This window comes from Microplitis demolitor, chromosome 8 (genome assembly GCF_026212275.2).
Source record: "Microplitis demolitor isolate Queensland-Clemson2020A chromosome 8, iyMicDemo2.1a, whole genome shotgun sequence".
Classification (NCBI taxonomy): Eukaryota; Metazoa; Arthropoda; class Insecta; order Hymenoptera; family Braconidae; genus Microplitis; species Microplitis demolitor.
The window spans coordinates 15,748,185-15,766,639 of NC_068552.1; the positions used below are offsets into that span (position 1 = coordinate 15,748,185).

An 18,455-nucleotide genomic window follows, 5' to 3' on the forward strand; every position below is an offset into this window, starting at 1 on the left:
GTTAAAAGGCATGCTTAGATTTCTGCTTCAAATGAATTAAATACACAGACTCTATAGGAATCAGCCTTTTGGTGAAACTTTCTTAAATTTTCTGTACAGCTTGTATGGTGCATAACTAAAAATAATGAGATGGTTCGTTTACAGAAATTTCTTCAACTTTATATGCTAGATATTATAATTTGAATACGCTGGATCTTTCTCTTCTTGTTTGAATGAATATAAGGCAAATCTTTATTACTGGTATACATTTTTTTTTACCAAAGTGGCGTAACTCCGAAAATAAAAAAATTATTTTTTCTCTATTTTCAAAAAAATTTAATAAATCACTAGATTTATTCATATATTTGAATATGATAATTTACAAGACAATTGAGAAAAAGAGTAAAAAAAAAAAACATTGAAAATATAATTACTTCACATCCGAAATTATTTTAAAATGAATGTCAAAGTAATAAATTACAATTTCAAACTGTTTTTAATGAAAAAAAAAATTTTCATTTAACTAAGTACATTTCTCTTTGCCAACGAATAATTGGATATTGTTGATTGCAAAATATTTATCAAAGCTGTTTTAATTAAATCCTCATTGCTATATTGTAATTACTTAAACCTTACCTATTAATTAATCAGTATGTGTAATTATTACTGTAAGTTGATTAAATATTGAAGAATCATAAAAATATCATTACATTATAGTTCGCTTCGAAAAAGTTTTTAAAGCAAATTAGCTCATTTTTAACAGTTTTGATCAGCATTAAAATTTCAGCTCATTTAACAAAAAATTAATTCCCATAAAAAATCCACGGAGTCCTTGAACGTTTTTAATCATAATTATTGTAAGCTTAATTATATTTTTTATATTGGAATTCATGGAATAAAAAATTTAAGTATCATCATAATCTAAAGATATTAATATTTGAATACTTCTATAAAATAAAATATAAAAAAAAAAGTTTTTCAATTAAAAGTCAAAAAGATCTAAAGCCATGCTATGCAAATTTTTTTTTGCATCTAATTATATTTAACAAATATAAATAGAACAGTTCATTATTAAAGTTTTTCATAGAATACTAATTACAGTAATAGCGATGAGATATAAAAATAAAAGTACACAAAGCTCTCAAACGTTAAGTAGTCAGTTACTTCAGAGCTATTAGAAATTTTTTTAATTTTCATTATGAATTAAATATTTCATTATATTGAACAAAGGTAATTTATAATATCGCTAATAGCGGAGTAGCATTGAGAGATGAGAATTCATCGAAGTTATTTCAGTCGGTGACTTGATTAAAAATTTATATAAATATAAATAATAAATATTTCAAGAAGATATTTTGAATATTTTTGATATCTTAGTCCTTGTATAGTTTTGAAAATTGAGTAAATAAATTTTAAGTGAAGAGAATGCTTATAGAATGGCTCGGAAATGCGCGTAAAGTCTTGAGAAAGATTATTGATTGCTCAGGAATTCCTGATGACAGATTCAAAGCTTTTTGTGAGAAAGCATCGAAGTAAAAATAAAATTATATGTAAAATAAAAACAAAATAGTGATCGAAGAAAAATTCCAAGAGATTTGTTCGTTAATTTTATAGCAACCGGATAACGATTTTACTTTACAGTTATTAAATTTTTTAATACTCTAGAATCTCATGACAAACGCACAGACATTGCAACGAATACTTAAAAAAAAAAAAATGAACGAAAAGTTCCCATATTTCTTATTTTCTGAACACTTTCATACTTTTTGATATTCGACTCTGCATATCCTTGTTTTAACGGTACGTCTAGCAAATGAAAAAAGTTTTTATAGCACCTACATATACCTTTCAAGTTTCAACTTACATGAAAATTGTTTACGATCAATACTTTCTATTGCTTCACTCATTTCTTTTGGTTTCTTTTTTTTTTTTTTTTTTTTTTTTTTTTTTTTTTTTAACAATTTCGTTTATTTTCGTTCTTTGCTTCTATTTTTATATTTTCTTGTTGATGAAATAGTTTATTTAGGACTTTTGCTATCGATGACTTTTAACTGAAAAATATCGTTAAACTTTGAGAATAAATCCTAGAAAAAAAGAGCACTGAGTTTTGTAACTTGGTAAGTAACAATGCTAGGTCAGCAGCTACTCTCGAGACTTTTCAGGAAACAAATTTCTGGTTAAAAATTGCCAGCAGACATACAAATTTCAACTTTTAATGTTATTCAACAATATTTATAGGATTATTATTATTATGAAAATTTTCTCTTATTTTGCATACTTTGAATGCGAATTTAAAAACGCAGTCGTTACGTGAGACAATTTTCGTTAATACAATCATTTAAACTTGTCTACAGTTCAAAATATTTGATGAATTGGTATGAAAAGTCCACTATTGTTAAAAAAAGATCCTTTTAATTAAAATAAATGCTGTTTCAAGTTGATATATTTGGAAATTTATCACGAAAAGTCGAAGTAATTTTTAAGTTTTAGTATTTGCAGGTGCTCTGTACATATAATTGGTTATAAATTTGTGTCTACCCGTGTCAAAATATCTGGCCTCATCTAGCCTTATCGAAGCCAAGTAAGCCTTAGTCCAGCCTCACTGAGCAAAAAAAGCATTTTGAACCTCAAATGATGTTCAAAAAGCCTCAATGAGTCTTAAATAATGCTCACAGAGCATCAATGAGCCTCAAATGCTGACCAAAGAGCCTCAAATAATACTGATCGAATTTAAATTACATAGTCGAGGCTAAGTTTGTTGAGGCTCATCGAGGCTTAGTGAGGATCTTTGAGCATTATTTGAGGCTCAAAATGTTTTTTTAACTCAATGAGGCTGATCAAGGCTTACTTGGGTTCAATGAGGCTAAATTGAGGCCAGATATTTTGACCCGAATATATATACACAACAAAAGACGATCCAATAATTTGGCCTAATAAATTTTTTCATTGAATTTAAATTATTAATGTCTAATGTATTAATTACTCGCCAAGTATTATGAATAAATTAATAGACGCTTTGAAAGTTTTATTGATTGAGTTGTTATCAGAAACTGTCAATAAATTACTGACGGAGGGTTTCCCGGTGTTTAATTAAATAGAACTATACTAAAAAAAATCTCATTAAATTATTTCACAAGTTTTAATTAATATTTTAAATTACAAAATGAATGTTTGAGGTACAAATTTTTGACACAAATACTTCTAAGTATAGCAATATAATATAAGAAGTAAAAAATAACTTAAGCAGGCGGATATTAAAAGAAATGAGAATAATTGAATTTAAAAAAAGGAGAAGAGAATGGGGTCGTTGTTGTAGCCATTCAATTTTCTCAACCGCAATCTTGAAGATTCGTCGACACCTAGGAGCTTTGAGGATAAGTCGTCTGTGTAGTTTTGAGATGCTCGAAATTTATCAATTTACAGAATTGGACACGTGACAAAATCGTATTGTCTAACGAACTGTGTTGTAAAGTGTTAGAGAAATAGTGTATATCTTTTATATATACACTAAAGTGGGTACTCTTCTCAACTAAACGTCTCGACTGACTAACGAAGGGACTTCTACGTCAACGGAAATTGTTACCGGAGCTTCTTCTTCAGCGAGTTTTTTTTTTTTTTTCATCCATTTTCACGTTTTTCGTCTTCTTGTCTGCCAAACCAATGTCATTTTACGTTCGTCGCGTCTGTTCAATTTTATTATTATACTTTTTTTTTCTCGTGGATAAAATTTTCCTCAGAGCCGGCGTCAAATCGACTGTGATTCAATACGCCAATTTTAAATCGCCAACTCAACGTTTTTTTTAAATTACTTAAATTAAACTTAAGGTTTTTCACCTGTAATATAACAATTTTTCTGTAACTTACATAAAATTTACCTATTGAAATAACCGTAACGAATGTTGTAAAATATAAATTCACATATTCTTAAACTAACATAAATTTTAAGCCATTGAATTTTATTTGACGTTGAGAGTCAACTTTATGTCCTCTAACTTCTTTAGAAAAATCATCGTCAGAATATTATCGCAATATTTATAATATAAATTCAAAAATTATTTTACCCTTTATTTATTTATTTTAAATATTTTATATTATTTGCTTTATGCAGTCGCGCAAATTTATGATAAAATAAGTAAATAGTAAAGTAAAAGCATAAAAATAAAATATATACTTAAAGTTTTACGTAAACCATTTTAAACATAAACATTGACACAATGAATTATCAAATATATAACGCGGGCTTTACTACTTGTTTTACTGATGTTTTACTCCGTTAAAACTTTAGATAAGTGGTGATATAAAAACAAACAATTAATTTTAGATAAATTTAAATTCACGAATGCATTAAAAGTTTAATTTTACAAGAGAAACAAACTGTTGAGAAAAAAAAAAAGTATAAATTGGTTATCGAAAAGCAACGAACGATTCTTATCCTCTCGACTTTTCTCGGTCGCAAGCAAGAGCAACTTGAAAACCGCGAATGAGGGTGAGTTGAGGTCAGGGGAAGGGAAAGAGGAGATAAAGTTGGTCCGATCGTTGACGCGAATGCGTTCGTCGGCTCCCTTGAGGCTTAGCCACTTTTCCAACTGCTTTCTTGCCACAAACTCAACTTTTTTTTTCTTTTTTTTATTTTTTCCTATCACTTTGTTTATTGAAGGAAAAACTTTATGTGGCTGAGCTTTGGTCCAAGAGCTATCGAGTTTAAATCTCTCGAGTACATCGAATTTTTTGTATACAGTTTTGTGTAAACTGGATCTTCGTACGACTGCTAGACCGAAATTTACCCAACCATCTATCAAAGAACAAAAAGTAACGAGTACACAAAAGTTAAGTAAGAGAGTAAAATTCCCCATGATTTGATTTCATTAGTACTCTTAAATGCTATATTAAGGTTAATTAGTACCGTCGAGTCATGAAACCAAATATAATATACAGTTTATTCCCTTTACGGTAATTGTGTGAGGTATGCAGTATTACAGTAATTAACAGCCCACACAAGTAAGCGTCTTGCATTCAATAATAATTTTACTACGTAATAGGGAGTGCAATTTATAATCCACATTGAAATTTTCGACATCGTAAGCGCTTTATCATTCACTTGGGCATAAGTCTCATCAAAGAGGATTGAGTTGAAGAATTATTATCATCTCTAGAGAATTACACAAACTATACCACTGTGAAGGCTCTTCATCCCATCAGAGATCTATCTGCTGGGTTTTATGATCTTTATAGAACACCGAGAGTGTGAGAGTGATAAAGGAGAAATGTAAGTCAGTTTACTCAAGAGGCTGTTGAAAACCTCATGGGATTACTGTAGATACTTACAGATTTTATTGAAAAATAAAGCTCATTTGTAACATCAATGAGTTTTCAAGGTATTAAAAAATTGATTTTCTATGGTATTAAAAAATTCTAATTTGTTACTGATAATTATTTATCGAGTTGAATAACAAAAGGTGTTTATTTTGTTATGAACACCTTTTATCATGCAGCAACTTTATTTGAGTTCAAAAGTTAAGTAGTGTATTACAAAAATTTAACTACGACCGTAACATACAGTTGACAGTAGTAGTACACTTGTCATTCGTACAAATCTTCTGGTGTCTCTCGCAGTTACATCAACTCACTCTTGTTGAAAACGGAACAGTAGCATTTAACAATAGTACTAACATATATACAGTAAAATACAATAAAACAACATTATTCGTTGAAATCTGCTACAGCGCTTTGAATAATTCACTGACAGTGAGCGAAAAGTTGTGTGCGACATAAGTATGACAAGTTCAATTTTCTTATTTATTCATCTTGCTTTTATCAGAAGCCCTTGATATCCGTTTGCATAATGACAGTTTCATTGCTCGGCAAAAAAAAATTCTGTTCCAATTAAATATAAAACAAACAACTTCATAGCCATTTTGATTTAATCTTATAATTTAAAACTAAAAAAAAAAAAAAATGTTTTTATGCAAGTGAACTAAATCAAATTATCCGCTCAAACAAAACGGACTGCACAAAAAATTATCAGCAAGATTATCTTATTGATCCTGGTTAGACTTGAGTAAATTAAATTTGTAAATACAATCTTGTTGAGGAACCTTGTTAAGTAAAGTTTGGTTATCTTTGTATATATCTCCCGTCAAATGGTCGCCATTACTTAGAGCTAAAATTGTTTTCTCAAAAGATCAACTTTTCATTATGATACTCAAGCATCCCATGAAGCCTCTGTGCATTTTTAATTTCATCAGCATTAAAAATATAAAAAAATAACAAAGGCTTTTTCAGGTTTATCTTTAATTCATTGAATATTTCACGTATAAAAAGAATTATTTACTTGAAAATGACTGAATGTTTTTGAGAAGTCAAGTGAATTTAAAATTCACAATGAATTTATCTAGTGACAATGTTGAAAGATAATCAAATAAATGCTCACACACACATATATAGATATATATACATGCTCAAATAACCAACAACATGAAATTCGTGCAATAGTGATCTAAAAGTCCGTAAGTTACTGGGGTTATTGAAAGAGAATACTTAAACGTAGCTTTTGAAATGTATATACTTGCTCAAGGCTATTGATCCTTGATGTTTGTAGATTCAGGTTTGCTGACTGGCTCTCCAATAGCTATGTAGAACCAGCATATTTGCTAGGATGCAATAAAATAAATATCCAGACATGGGACCAAGATATTACCCAAGATGTTATCTCTCTATTTCCATACTGTTTCATTCAGTGCAGCTTCTGACTTGTCCTGGGCTGTTTGCTCATGCAGTTGTTTGAATCTGCTCATCATCATTTTGTGTGAATACAAGTGGATGTAAATTGAATTGAATCCTATCCTATGACCTATATGATCTAGGAAGGAACCACTGGCATCACTGTCACTTTCTCTGTACATTCCGTACTCCGTACCTTATTTTAGCATCACCACCACCACCACCGTTTCTCCTGCTATCAGCATCACTGCCGCATAAATTGGATTTCCGAGATATTACGACAGTGCCGTATGCTACCATACATCAAGTCTCGCTTCAATTGCACAATTTACTGTAGTACACAAAAACTCAGCTGTTCTTTACATCAGTAGACCAAATCCCTCCCTTTTATACAATTTATTGTCTCCAAAAAACCCTCCTCCATAGATATTACTAGAGATTTACAGCAATATCAACCCGCACTAGTATTTCGTATATTAAATCGATAACCACGCCTACACAGTTTTTAAAACATTATTTTAAATTATATGTGCATATAAATTATTTTTATTTTCTCTCAAAAACAAAAGAATTTTTTAAATCAAGGATATTTATATTTATATATATTATTTCACATCAATCAGGATCTAATCAATTTCGTTCTAGCATTTATTCACAGACTTGAGTGTAATATCATTCGATTGATTTAAGAATAAAATGAAAATAAAATAAAGTTTTCTTAAGGTTGCCTGGTCGCTTGATTTTTCTCAATCTCTCAGCTACTACATGGTGATGTTGGTGTGTGAGGGTAAATATTTTTCTTTCAGTCGATGGTATCGATTCTACAGCGATAGACGTACAGTAAATGTAGTAGAGTAGTTGTTGGAGAAGGAATGGAAACCCGTTGGGAAGTGAACTCATGACTGGACGTGCACACATCCAAAGTTTCTTCCTACACGTTTTCCTACATTTTCGATGATAACGTTGCGGTCGAATTTCGGTTACGTGCACCAGTTTCAAAAGCAACCATTCGAATGCACACATACATTCATGAACAAGTATTCGCATATATATATATATATATATATATATATATATATATATATATATATGTATACGAGTTGGCTTATCTCTACATGATTATAATCCGTAATTGCACTTGTATCCTTGTTATCAGTTCGAATTTTAGTTGGTTAAGTTATATTTAAGATTTGGCCATATCGAAAAGTTTAATCCTGTCATTACATATTTTACTTAAAAACCAAACACTTTACTAATACCACTAGGATTTCACGTATATAAATTTTAATAAATTGAAGAAAATTTAATTTAATTTATTAAAACGGCTTTATGTCAATAAAGGAATTTAAAATTTATAAATTTGGAGAGTGAATTTTTGCTGTAGAAGCATAAAAAAATCATGTAATGTAATGCGACGTGGCTCTGTGGCTTTAGTAAAGCTGGAAAGTATTTGGTTAATACAACGTAGGTAATATTTTTCAGGTAATCCACAAAATAAACCAGCTAAAGTGATTACTCTTTAGCTTGAAAAAGTAAAAAGCAAAAGACAAAAAAAAAGTAAAAACAGTGAATAATCCTCAAAAATGTGAAATAGTGTTTTTTTTAGTTTTTTGAGTTTTAACAAAAAAATATAAAGAGAAGAATAAACAACACCAACTACAAAATAATCTGTACTACTCTCGATGATGTCGAGCTGTTAGAAATCTCGTCACTTTTATTCCTTGAGAGCTTGATCTACCTTTCCCGAGTATTACTACAACTACTACTCTCAATTCCAACGTCTCGAGGATTTTACCTTTTTATATTTACTCTCATTCTGCCTTCGCCAAACTATGAAAGCTTCACGATTCCAAGTGAATACCATGATTTCCATTCGCATTCAGCTAAAGTGCACGCAAATGGAACAATCCAGCCTGAAATTTAAACGAAAGCCAAGTGTTCCGATGAATTGAAACTTTTCTCAAGGCGTAATTCATTCAAGCTTATATTAAACGTACTTCTACTTCTTTTTTATTTTTGTATATGAAACAACAACAATAAAATATTTAAAAAATTCTAAAAGGCATAAGCTATCAACCAAAAACTCAATAACTGCCAATTTTAATTAAAAAAATACTAAAAATCATTTTTCATAGTAAATCTCAATTCCCGGGATTCAATCCCACGAGAACAGCTTTTATAAATCTCAAGAGCATTAGACATTGACTGATGATTTTAAATCAGATTAGCATTTTTTTTTATTCTTAATCCCATAAATTACGGAACCAAAAAAGAACTCAACCTAAGGTTATCTCGTAACGATCTTAATCCACCGAATTTTTAAAACGTAAAAAATATAAAATTATTTTTTCTACAAAAATTTGATCAATCGAGATCGTAAGTTAAGTAAAATAGACGTCAGGGATTGGTTGGTGATGTGTCAGAAGGATACAACTGCAAGCCTCAATGACTGTGATTCAACGAGCATGAAGCAACCGCCGAGTGAGTGCGTCTTCGAGGTTGCCATGGCACTGTTTGGTATGGTTTGGCTGTTGCGTGTTCGTTCGGAGATGCGTCGTTGCTCAAAGTGCCGACGCGAAGAACTGTTGACTGATCAACAACAACAGCAGCAGCAGCAGCAACAACATTTCCATCAACAGACGCACCAACGTCACCACCACCATCATCATCATCAGCAACAGCAGCAACATAATCCGCATCAATCACTGTCTCAAACGACTAGTTTGATTCAAACGCCAGATGACGGCATCACAATGTCCTCTGTAAATACATTGTTTACTTTGGACACTCCTGGAGCAACTGGACCAGCTGGAAGTTACTGCGAAGTTCACGGATACGTTGCACCCAAAGAAGGTATAATCAATCTATTTACTTATTACATATTCTGTAGTCAACTCAACTCAACTCCTCCGCCATTTCCGTCGCTTCCTTTACTCACTTATTATCTTGCTGAAGATTATCAATTATAACTTTACTCATTGAACAAAATGTGTCACACTAACACGATAACTTGCGCAAATTTCCAAAGCCGATAAGCAGGTCTTACACCACTATTCCATCGACGTAATATCCATGTATATATATATATATATATCCTCACTTGCTTGTTATACTTACTATGGGAAGCATCTGCGTGCTTATAGTTTACTCCAATAATATACGCGCTTGCAGATGGTGCGGTTTAACAAGCCATCGTTGTGACGACATAAGCCCGTAAAATTTTAAACGTGCAAAACTTAGCGTAACTTTTTGGTCAATGTCAATTACTGAATACATCATATGCTATTTAATTAACCAATCGTTACATCATACTTGAATTCAAAATTACAAACGCAGTAAAAATTATTTGTTACAATTAACAAGCCATAGTTGACTTTCTTGCAGCATACAACTTTAACAAAGAAATTAATTTTAATTTTGGGGAACCAAAAATGATCAAAAACCCAATTTTGCTGGTACTACAAGTGTTGTACTACGTGTTAGGTTCTTCCATTTGCAAGATACTTTTACGCGTTACCATTACATTTCTCATTGTAGAGGAGCGTTAACATACGTACTGCTAGTATACACAAAGACCAACCTATTCAGCTGACTACGCAGTCTTTCGAGATATATCACGGAAAACTCCGACCCCAAAAGGAGCTTTTATAGCTCTGTTCTACGCGTGACTTGAACATTCTCACGTACACTTATATTATAACTATATATAAACATGAATACTTACATACATAAATACACCTATTTATATATATATATATATATATATATATATATATATATATATATATATATATATATATATATATATATATATATATATATATATATAGTGTCTAGCATTTCTATCTTCAATATAACGTAGCACACAACTGTGACGAGTGAAATGAACTTGAGCCAACTTTACTATTGTTACCCAACAAAACTCTCATGACATGAGTCTGCTGGTACAGCTTCATCTCTCACTCTCTTCCTCTTTTGCTTTACAATAATAACAGTATAACTGTAACAGCAGTAGCTAACACCACGTACTCCAGTTCGGCTCTTGTATCTTGTATACATAGTTTTGTTCATTGTTCCCTGAATCAACACACTCTCTAAAACTTTTATTAAAGCTTTGTTCCCAGAAACATTATCAAGTACACGCAACATCAATTAAGTGAATTAATAACAAAATTTCGCAACGAATCAACTCTACATTTATTTATTTTCCTTCTCTACTATTCTTCCGTACATACAACAGATCTCATTATTTTTCGAATACACATTTAGTCTGACGAAAGTAAACATGCTCTCTCGAGACAAGTTCAATATTTAATATATATATGAAAAATAAAAAAAAAAGTATATAAAAATAATGGAACATCTATACAGGTACTTTTTAGTTTAGTATTCTTGTGGACTGCATGACCAGAACACAGAATGGTCATCATGACATTACCCGAGACTCAGTTGTAAAACAGTCCTTCTTTACGGCCGGAAGCCCAAGGCGTACTCACAATATCGCACTTTAAAGCTGAAAGCATGTTCGTGTTAGCTTGTTTCATTCCAACCACCGCAGCTCAGCTTGTCTACTAAACATATATATATATATATATACTCTTACCACTACTAGCATTACTACGCCGAGTTTTTTTTGTTGTGTATAATATTGCTTACAAGTTTATTATATGCCAACCACCATCACACAACTCTGACCTCTTTCAAAACAACCAAATCCACCCATATATTCCATACAATATACCATATGGCTTTCAACCCCGTTTTTTGTCATTTGCTACAATTTTCTTCCATTTTTCACCATTTCTTATTGTCTTATTTCTTGTTATTAAGAGCATTTTTTTTTGTTTAGCTACGTAATTTTTAAAAAAAACTTAATTCACATTCTTTGTACGCTATGCCATTAAAATAATTGGACATTTTTTATCCATAAAAACATTTATGATTTCATAAACTTATAGGTAATTTTCTAAACCCATAAGAACTAACAAAAATTTAAAGTTTTTTAAAAATTAAAAAAAAATGGCAAGATTGTAAATAAAAAATTGGTTAGTAAATAAAAAAAAAATGATGTTCAAGTTAAATTACTTTTATGTGGGCAACCTTCTAAAAACAGTTACGAGTGTTGTGATAAATAGTCCAGGAAATTAGAAAGCTTTACTATCTTCTGCAATCACTTTTTACCTTTATTTTTTGTTTCGTCCTAGTTTTTTATTTTTATATACTTTCATTGTTTATATATACATTGAAAACAACATTGCGTTATTCGGCGAGTTTAATTTTGGTGTTACACCATAACATCGTGTTATTACATTTTTTTATTCTCAAACATTTTCTCAGCGAAATGAGCATAGCTATTTTTATTTTTCTGCCTTACCCTCTTTTTCGTTGGTAGCTTAGTAAACGTTATAAATTTTAACGGTAAACTACCGGTTGAGAGTGTTGTAGTTAATGTACAAAAAAATGAAAAACTAAAATAGTTTATTCATGATTAGGTAGAATGGGACGATTCTCCAGTGAGTATAATTACCAACGCTTAACTTCTTTACATATGATAAAGTCAAGTGTGTACTGTTTAAATTTTAATGTCTATTATCACATAAATAATAAAAGCTTAATAATTTTATCTCGAAAATTTATATCCAGTTCATTTTTTCACTCATTTAATTAACGAAGTTTAACTATCGCATCAATTATATAGAAAAGAACTAATGAAATAAAAAAAATTATTGCATGTTTGAAATAGTGATTTAAATGTAGGATTTAAACTGTGAAAAATCGGGAGTGACTCCGGAGTGATCGGAATTTTTTTATGGGTGGAGTGATTTCGGAGTGGCGCGGATTTTACTTCAATCCGCATTCTCTCCGGTCCATAAAGTGAATACTTAAATAAATTTATATTTAATAGAAACAGCTGTTAATCTCGGTTCGATATGAAATGTTATCTCATGGTATGGTTGATGTGTCATATGACAGTTCGTGTCTCAGTGGAATTATATTTGTTCAATTTTTATTATCAGTTGCTTATAATTTTTAAAAATCATTTCGCGTAAATATATGGAACGAAGCTCGTAATTATTTCCGTACTCAATATAAATGTCAAAATATCAAAGATCTAAGCTCACTTTGAGTAATTTTTTTTATACTTAATATTTTACAAAACTCCCCTTCGGAGTGAATTTTACTCCGAAGGGGAGTGAATAAATAAAAAGTCATCCACTCCGGATTCACTCTGCGTTCACTTTAAAAATTTTCAACAGTGTAATTTTGCATTAAACAAATAAAGTATTAATTCAGTAGAGCACATAGTGGTTTTATTTTGTTTTCTGTGATATTAAGGAGTAAAAGTCACTATAAGTCTTGCCATTTTACATGGACATACACTAAATGCTGGTAGGAACGTTCCAATCCATTTGAGTCATGCTCACTGACCACCTGAGTGGCTATTCATCGTCCTGAGGGTGTACATCGTCTGTATAGATCTATACATATGGGTATACTCGTGAATTTCTCGTTCTCTGCAGCAGAGCATGTATCGATAGCCTCGTACTCCAGCTTCAATAGTTAATTTCAACAAAAACGATTTTATACACAACTTCCAGTATATCTATACCCTTTATTGAGGTATTTTCACCGTCTATGTCTATGATTGATGCAGGAAACTATTTCCATGGTTGAAAAAAAATTTCTCGGTTTAAAAAGCATTCTCGTATGAGCCTGTTTTGTTTTATATTTTTTTCATAGCAATCAAAAAGTTGATTGATTAAAACTTTCATGATACGATTTATATAGATTAAAGAGTTAAATAATAATAATTACAATAATACTTGATTTGAAAATTGTGCATGTTGTAGTAAGATAATGCGGTTTAATATATAAGTTTGTTGTTGATGTCAAAAAGCTTTGATGAGATGAAAAAAATTACAAAGAAAGTGATAAATGGTTTACTTCTCGTGAAACTATTAGTTCGGGGTTTTTAAATAATTTATCTTAGTCTCCTGTGTGTCAAGATATGAATTTGTTTATCATTTTTTTTCTACTGGTTACTCTGGAATTTTTTTCTAAGAGAAATAAATCAAAAATAGTCCCGTGTCTCTTCAGAAATTATTAAATTTTTGTTACCTATCTTTAAAAATTCACGTTATAAAATTAATTACTTTTTTTTTTGCTTTTAGTATTAATATTGTTTGCATTTTGTACTCTCTAAAACTGAATTAGTGAAATTCAGTATTCACTAATTTAGAGTCATAGTCGTACCACTTACCTCTAAAAGTGCTACAACTATAACTCTGAATTAGTGGATATTCACTATTTGCTAGTGTATTTTGCTAGTTCACTTTCAGAGAGTACCGAAGCATAAAAAATTTTGATTCATTAATTTAATTGGCATTATTTTCTATAAAGCAATTATTTGTATGGAATTTTTTGTCCGAGCAAAAATGAATATCAATATTTATATGAATATCAGCTCACAAATTTAAATCAACTCAACAATGTATTGTATGAAAAGTTTTAGCAAAAAAACATTATCAAAAAATTAAAATGAAACCAATCCTCAAATTGTACGGAGTGAAAAATTTTTAAAACCATTTTCTGTGCAGCTTTTTGTGAAGTCAGATGAAATCTGTACGCTTTCATTCATTTCATTATTTTAACATACACAGAAAACTCGTTATCACTGAATGTTGAATGCACATATATACGAATACACTCATGCCAATTCTATTTGCAAGCTACATATATTTATACATATACCTTTATACGGTAAAGCTTAATGTCATGCTATTTTTCTCGTAAAAATAAATTAAATTGTACAACTAATGATGTACGTTAGTATAAAAAAAAATAAATGTAAAAAAAAAAAAAACCTTTTTTTTCTCATCCTCCTCGGCGAAAAATATTTTTTTCCACCGAGTAAAAGTAAACTTTTTTTCCACAATGAAAAAAAATCTAGTTATATTTTTATCCTTTATAAAAAAATTCCACCTCCAATTATGTAAATTTCATGGTTTAAGTATACGTTCTTTATTCACGTGCATCTTTTACGTTTATTCCTTTTCTCCATAAGAAAATGAAAGTAAAAAAACACTACCCATATATTTATATTGTTAATTATTAATTGAATTTATAGTTCACAATAACATTGCCTATTAAAATACGCTATTCAAATATTTAATTAAATCAATAACAAGTGATTACACTATTTGTAAATACCAATAGTACACGAATAACAATGTTTATCTAATCATTTCGATATTTATCTATCGATATTTGAACATGTTCAAATTCTCAATAATTTTGATTAACGAAAATAAAAAATATGGAAAATAAACAAAATAATAATAATGGTAAAAATAAAACTTTGAAAGGATCATTCATAAAATATCATATCTATAAGAATATGCTTAAACTGGTGAAGTAACAAAGCTGTTGAACATATACGAGCAAGTAAAGCTTCATATCCGGGATCTTCTCATGAAATTAATAGAATATTCTCTGGCAAAAATGTATAATCGTATATCGAAGATTTTAGACAGCATTCAAGTACGGTAACATGGAGAAATCGACATTTACTTTGATCAGAGAGATTTTATATATATATATATATATATATATATATATATATATATATATATATACATACTTTTTAAACTGGTTCAAAATACTGATTAACCTTACGCCGGTGAAAGCTTTCTCAATAATTATTTCAGCAACGGATTTTCTTAAGCAGCTTTAAGTAATACTCTTGTACAGTGTTTAATCGATTTAAAATAACTGAATGAATCGTTTTTAGTATTCAATTCACTAACTACTTTTAATAATTCCACTATGCGAACATATATTATTGACCAATTTCAAAGCTTTTGTTATTTTATCTTTTTAAATATTAAATAATGTTATTTTATTTCGTCATTGACCTATTATGCTCCTGTAAATTTAACTCAATTCGAAAAAATATACAACTATTGATTATTTATGAAATTCAATATATAACACATTTTCTGTGTATGAAGTAAAATTTTGAATACTGCTTGAATAATTAAATTCATATTTCTCATTATTTTTTTATAAAACTTAATGGTATTCAATTATGATATTATTATAATGACCAATTATTATTATTATTATTATTATTATTATTATTATTATTGTTGATGTTATTTAAAATAATTTTCGAGATAAAATGTTTTTATAAATTATGATGAAATACAGAGTAGAATAAAATATGCAAAGATTTTATGAATTTAAAAATGAAATAATTCAGCATTAATGTATTTTTTAGTAGTATTATAAAAGTCTTAAAGTTATTCAAGATGACTTTTTAATTCATTGGATTTATATTACACGATAAGAATATTAACCTTTATAAAGCCGCGTCTCGCACAATCCACTAGCTCGACTACTACTGCTACCGCTACTACTTAGTTTGCTTGAGTAATTCTGGGAATACTTTGCAAGTGGTCTCACGTGACTAAAAAAAAATTCAACGAGATATTCATTGCAGAAAATGTTTAAAACTGTAGATCCCAAACCTATATCTATGTATATTTTTTTTTCTTTTTCTTTTCTCCGTAATGTCAGAATATGTTCGTTATAAAGTTTTATAGAGCTGAAAAAATTGATATTTTTAGTATGATAAGAGTCTACGTGGCTATCAGAGATTATATATTATAATGAAAATAAACTTTAATGGAAAATCGAGATAACTTTTAGTTCTTTTTTTAAAAAGGGTAAACATTGAAATAAAATGAAAATAAAAACCCCGTTTAAAAAAAACGAATTTTTCACAACTTTTTAACACCTGGTATCTCTTATTGATTTTCCGGCTATTACAATTTTTTTTATTACACTTCAGACATAATTTTATTACTTGTATAAAGATAAAAAAAAATTATCGCAGTAGATAAATCAATTTTTTCTAAAATCTTTTTTCTTTGATAAAAATTTTATGTTACCAGTATGCTTGTAAAATACAATAAATCAAAAAAATATGAAATATAGACATACCATTCTTCTATTTAACGAAAAACTATTTCAACAACAAAGAAAACGAGGAACGAAATTAAAAAATATGAATAACATATTTAACATATGAAATAATGAATTCATGTGTGTATTTTCCATAAATTGTGTCATAGCAATGTATCATACAATTTGGAAAATATGCTGATCCGAGTTGACATTTGCGAAGAGGGCAAATGTAGCGGCAACTGAAAAGGTATACCACCATTTAAAATCACAATGATTTATTTTACATTTTACTGAAAAATAAAATCAACGCATGATTTAACATTGCACATGATAAAAAAATTATATATATTATCTAATAGCATTATTTATAAACAATTACAATAAATTTATTCATGTTCATAATAACAATATGTTAAAATATTTAGCCTGCGACTCTAGATAAGCGCGTCAATAGTCCGTTAAATTTTTATATCTCCTCATAAAATATTATTTAAAACATTTTATGCAAGCCATGCCATGAATTATATTCAAAATATTTTACATTACGGCAATAATAATAATAATAATAATAATAATAATAATAATAATAATAATAATAATAATAATAATAATAATAATAATAATAATAATAAAATTTAAACAGTAAAACCAAAATACATCAATAGAATTTAATGTATAACATTTAACACGTGAACTATTTTCCATATAAATAAACAGATAAATAGTAATTTGCATTTACAAATACTTATACATACAAAGTTTGCTATGTGGACCGACATGAATCGATGACTACTTGTAACTTGTAGAGAACTGTTCGAAACTGTCGTTCATTACTATAATCCAAGTATATAGCACATTTCCACAACTTGCTGCAGGAATATAACTTACAGCAGGAAACTGAATACATCCTGATTATGCGCATGTAAGCTATTGTTGCTTATACATAAACACAATCTACCCTCAACTATTTTCACATAAATAAATATATATTGTCGTAAAACACAAAAACTTTAAACATTATTCTTATTATAGAGGAAAAGTGGACAATAAAAAGAAAATATCAGCAAAATTTGACTTACATGAACCCAAGATATAAGATACCGTTATAAAATAACCATGTATATAGAAAATTTTTGTAAGTTTGAAATATATTTATGCGGATCTTCAGAGCGAGGCTGCCGGAGAGTGTATTCGCTGTATTCGCAAAATGCTTTTTCAGCGAGCGAAAGAGTAAAGAGGTAGAAATTACGATCTTCCGCGGACTCTGGTAACCTGCAGCAGACACATCATGGATGATATATATTTTTCTCAGCTGCTGTAGTACGTACACATGAGACTTGCCGTCTTTCTCCTCATATGAGCCCAGAGTCTGGTCGTCTGGTTTCGAGCCGACTCTTCTCTTGTGGAAGTTAGTTTAAACTATTGAAAGTAATGTTTCTTTCTTATCTTGACACTCACTTACCCATAAACGTACTGACCCAGAGTACTAACTTATATTGTCTACTCATACGTTAAAGTGATTTATTTATTGTTATTTTTTCTTTAATGTTTTAGATATCCAGGAGTTTTATGAACTAACGCTGCTTGACGAGTCTAAGTCAGTGCAGCAGAAAACTGTAGAAACAATTCGCATTGCTGATAAATGGGAAGCCAGTGACGGTCCAATAACACCAACATTTGCATCAAATGACGTAAGTTTAATAACCAATAATTTTATTTATCAGTTTATTTTCGGCTTAGTAACTTTTTATCTGAATATTTTTTAATTAAACAAAAAAATCGCATTT

General features: G+C 29.5%; 1 protein-coding gene across 10 annotated transcripts in view; it reads left to right on the top strand.

Moving 5' to 3' along the window:
- LOC103573120 (disks large 1 tumor suppressor protein) overlaps nucleotides 1-18,455 on the top strand; it is a 216,960-nt gene that overhangs the window by 103,495 nt on the left and 95,010 nt on the right. For all 10 annotated transcript variants that reach the window (XM_008552016.2, XM_008552018.2, XM_053741344.1 and 7 more), the window contains one exon: nucleotides 18,223-18,359. In XM_008552016.2, coding sequence (XP_008550238.1) covers nucleotides 18,223-18,359 — 137 coding nt within the window. The remainder of the gene's footprint in view (nucleotides 1-18,222; nucleotides 18,360-18,455) is intronic.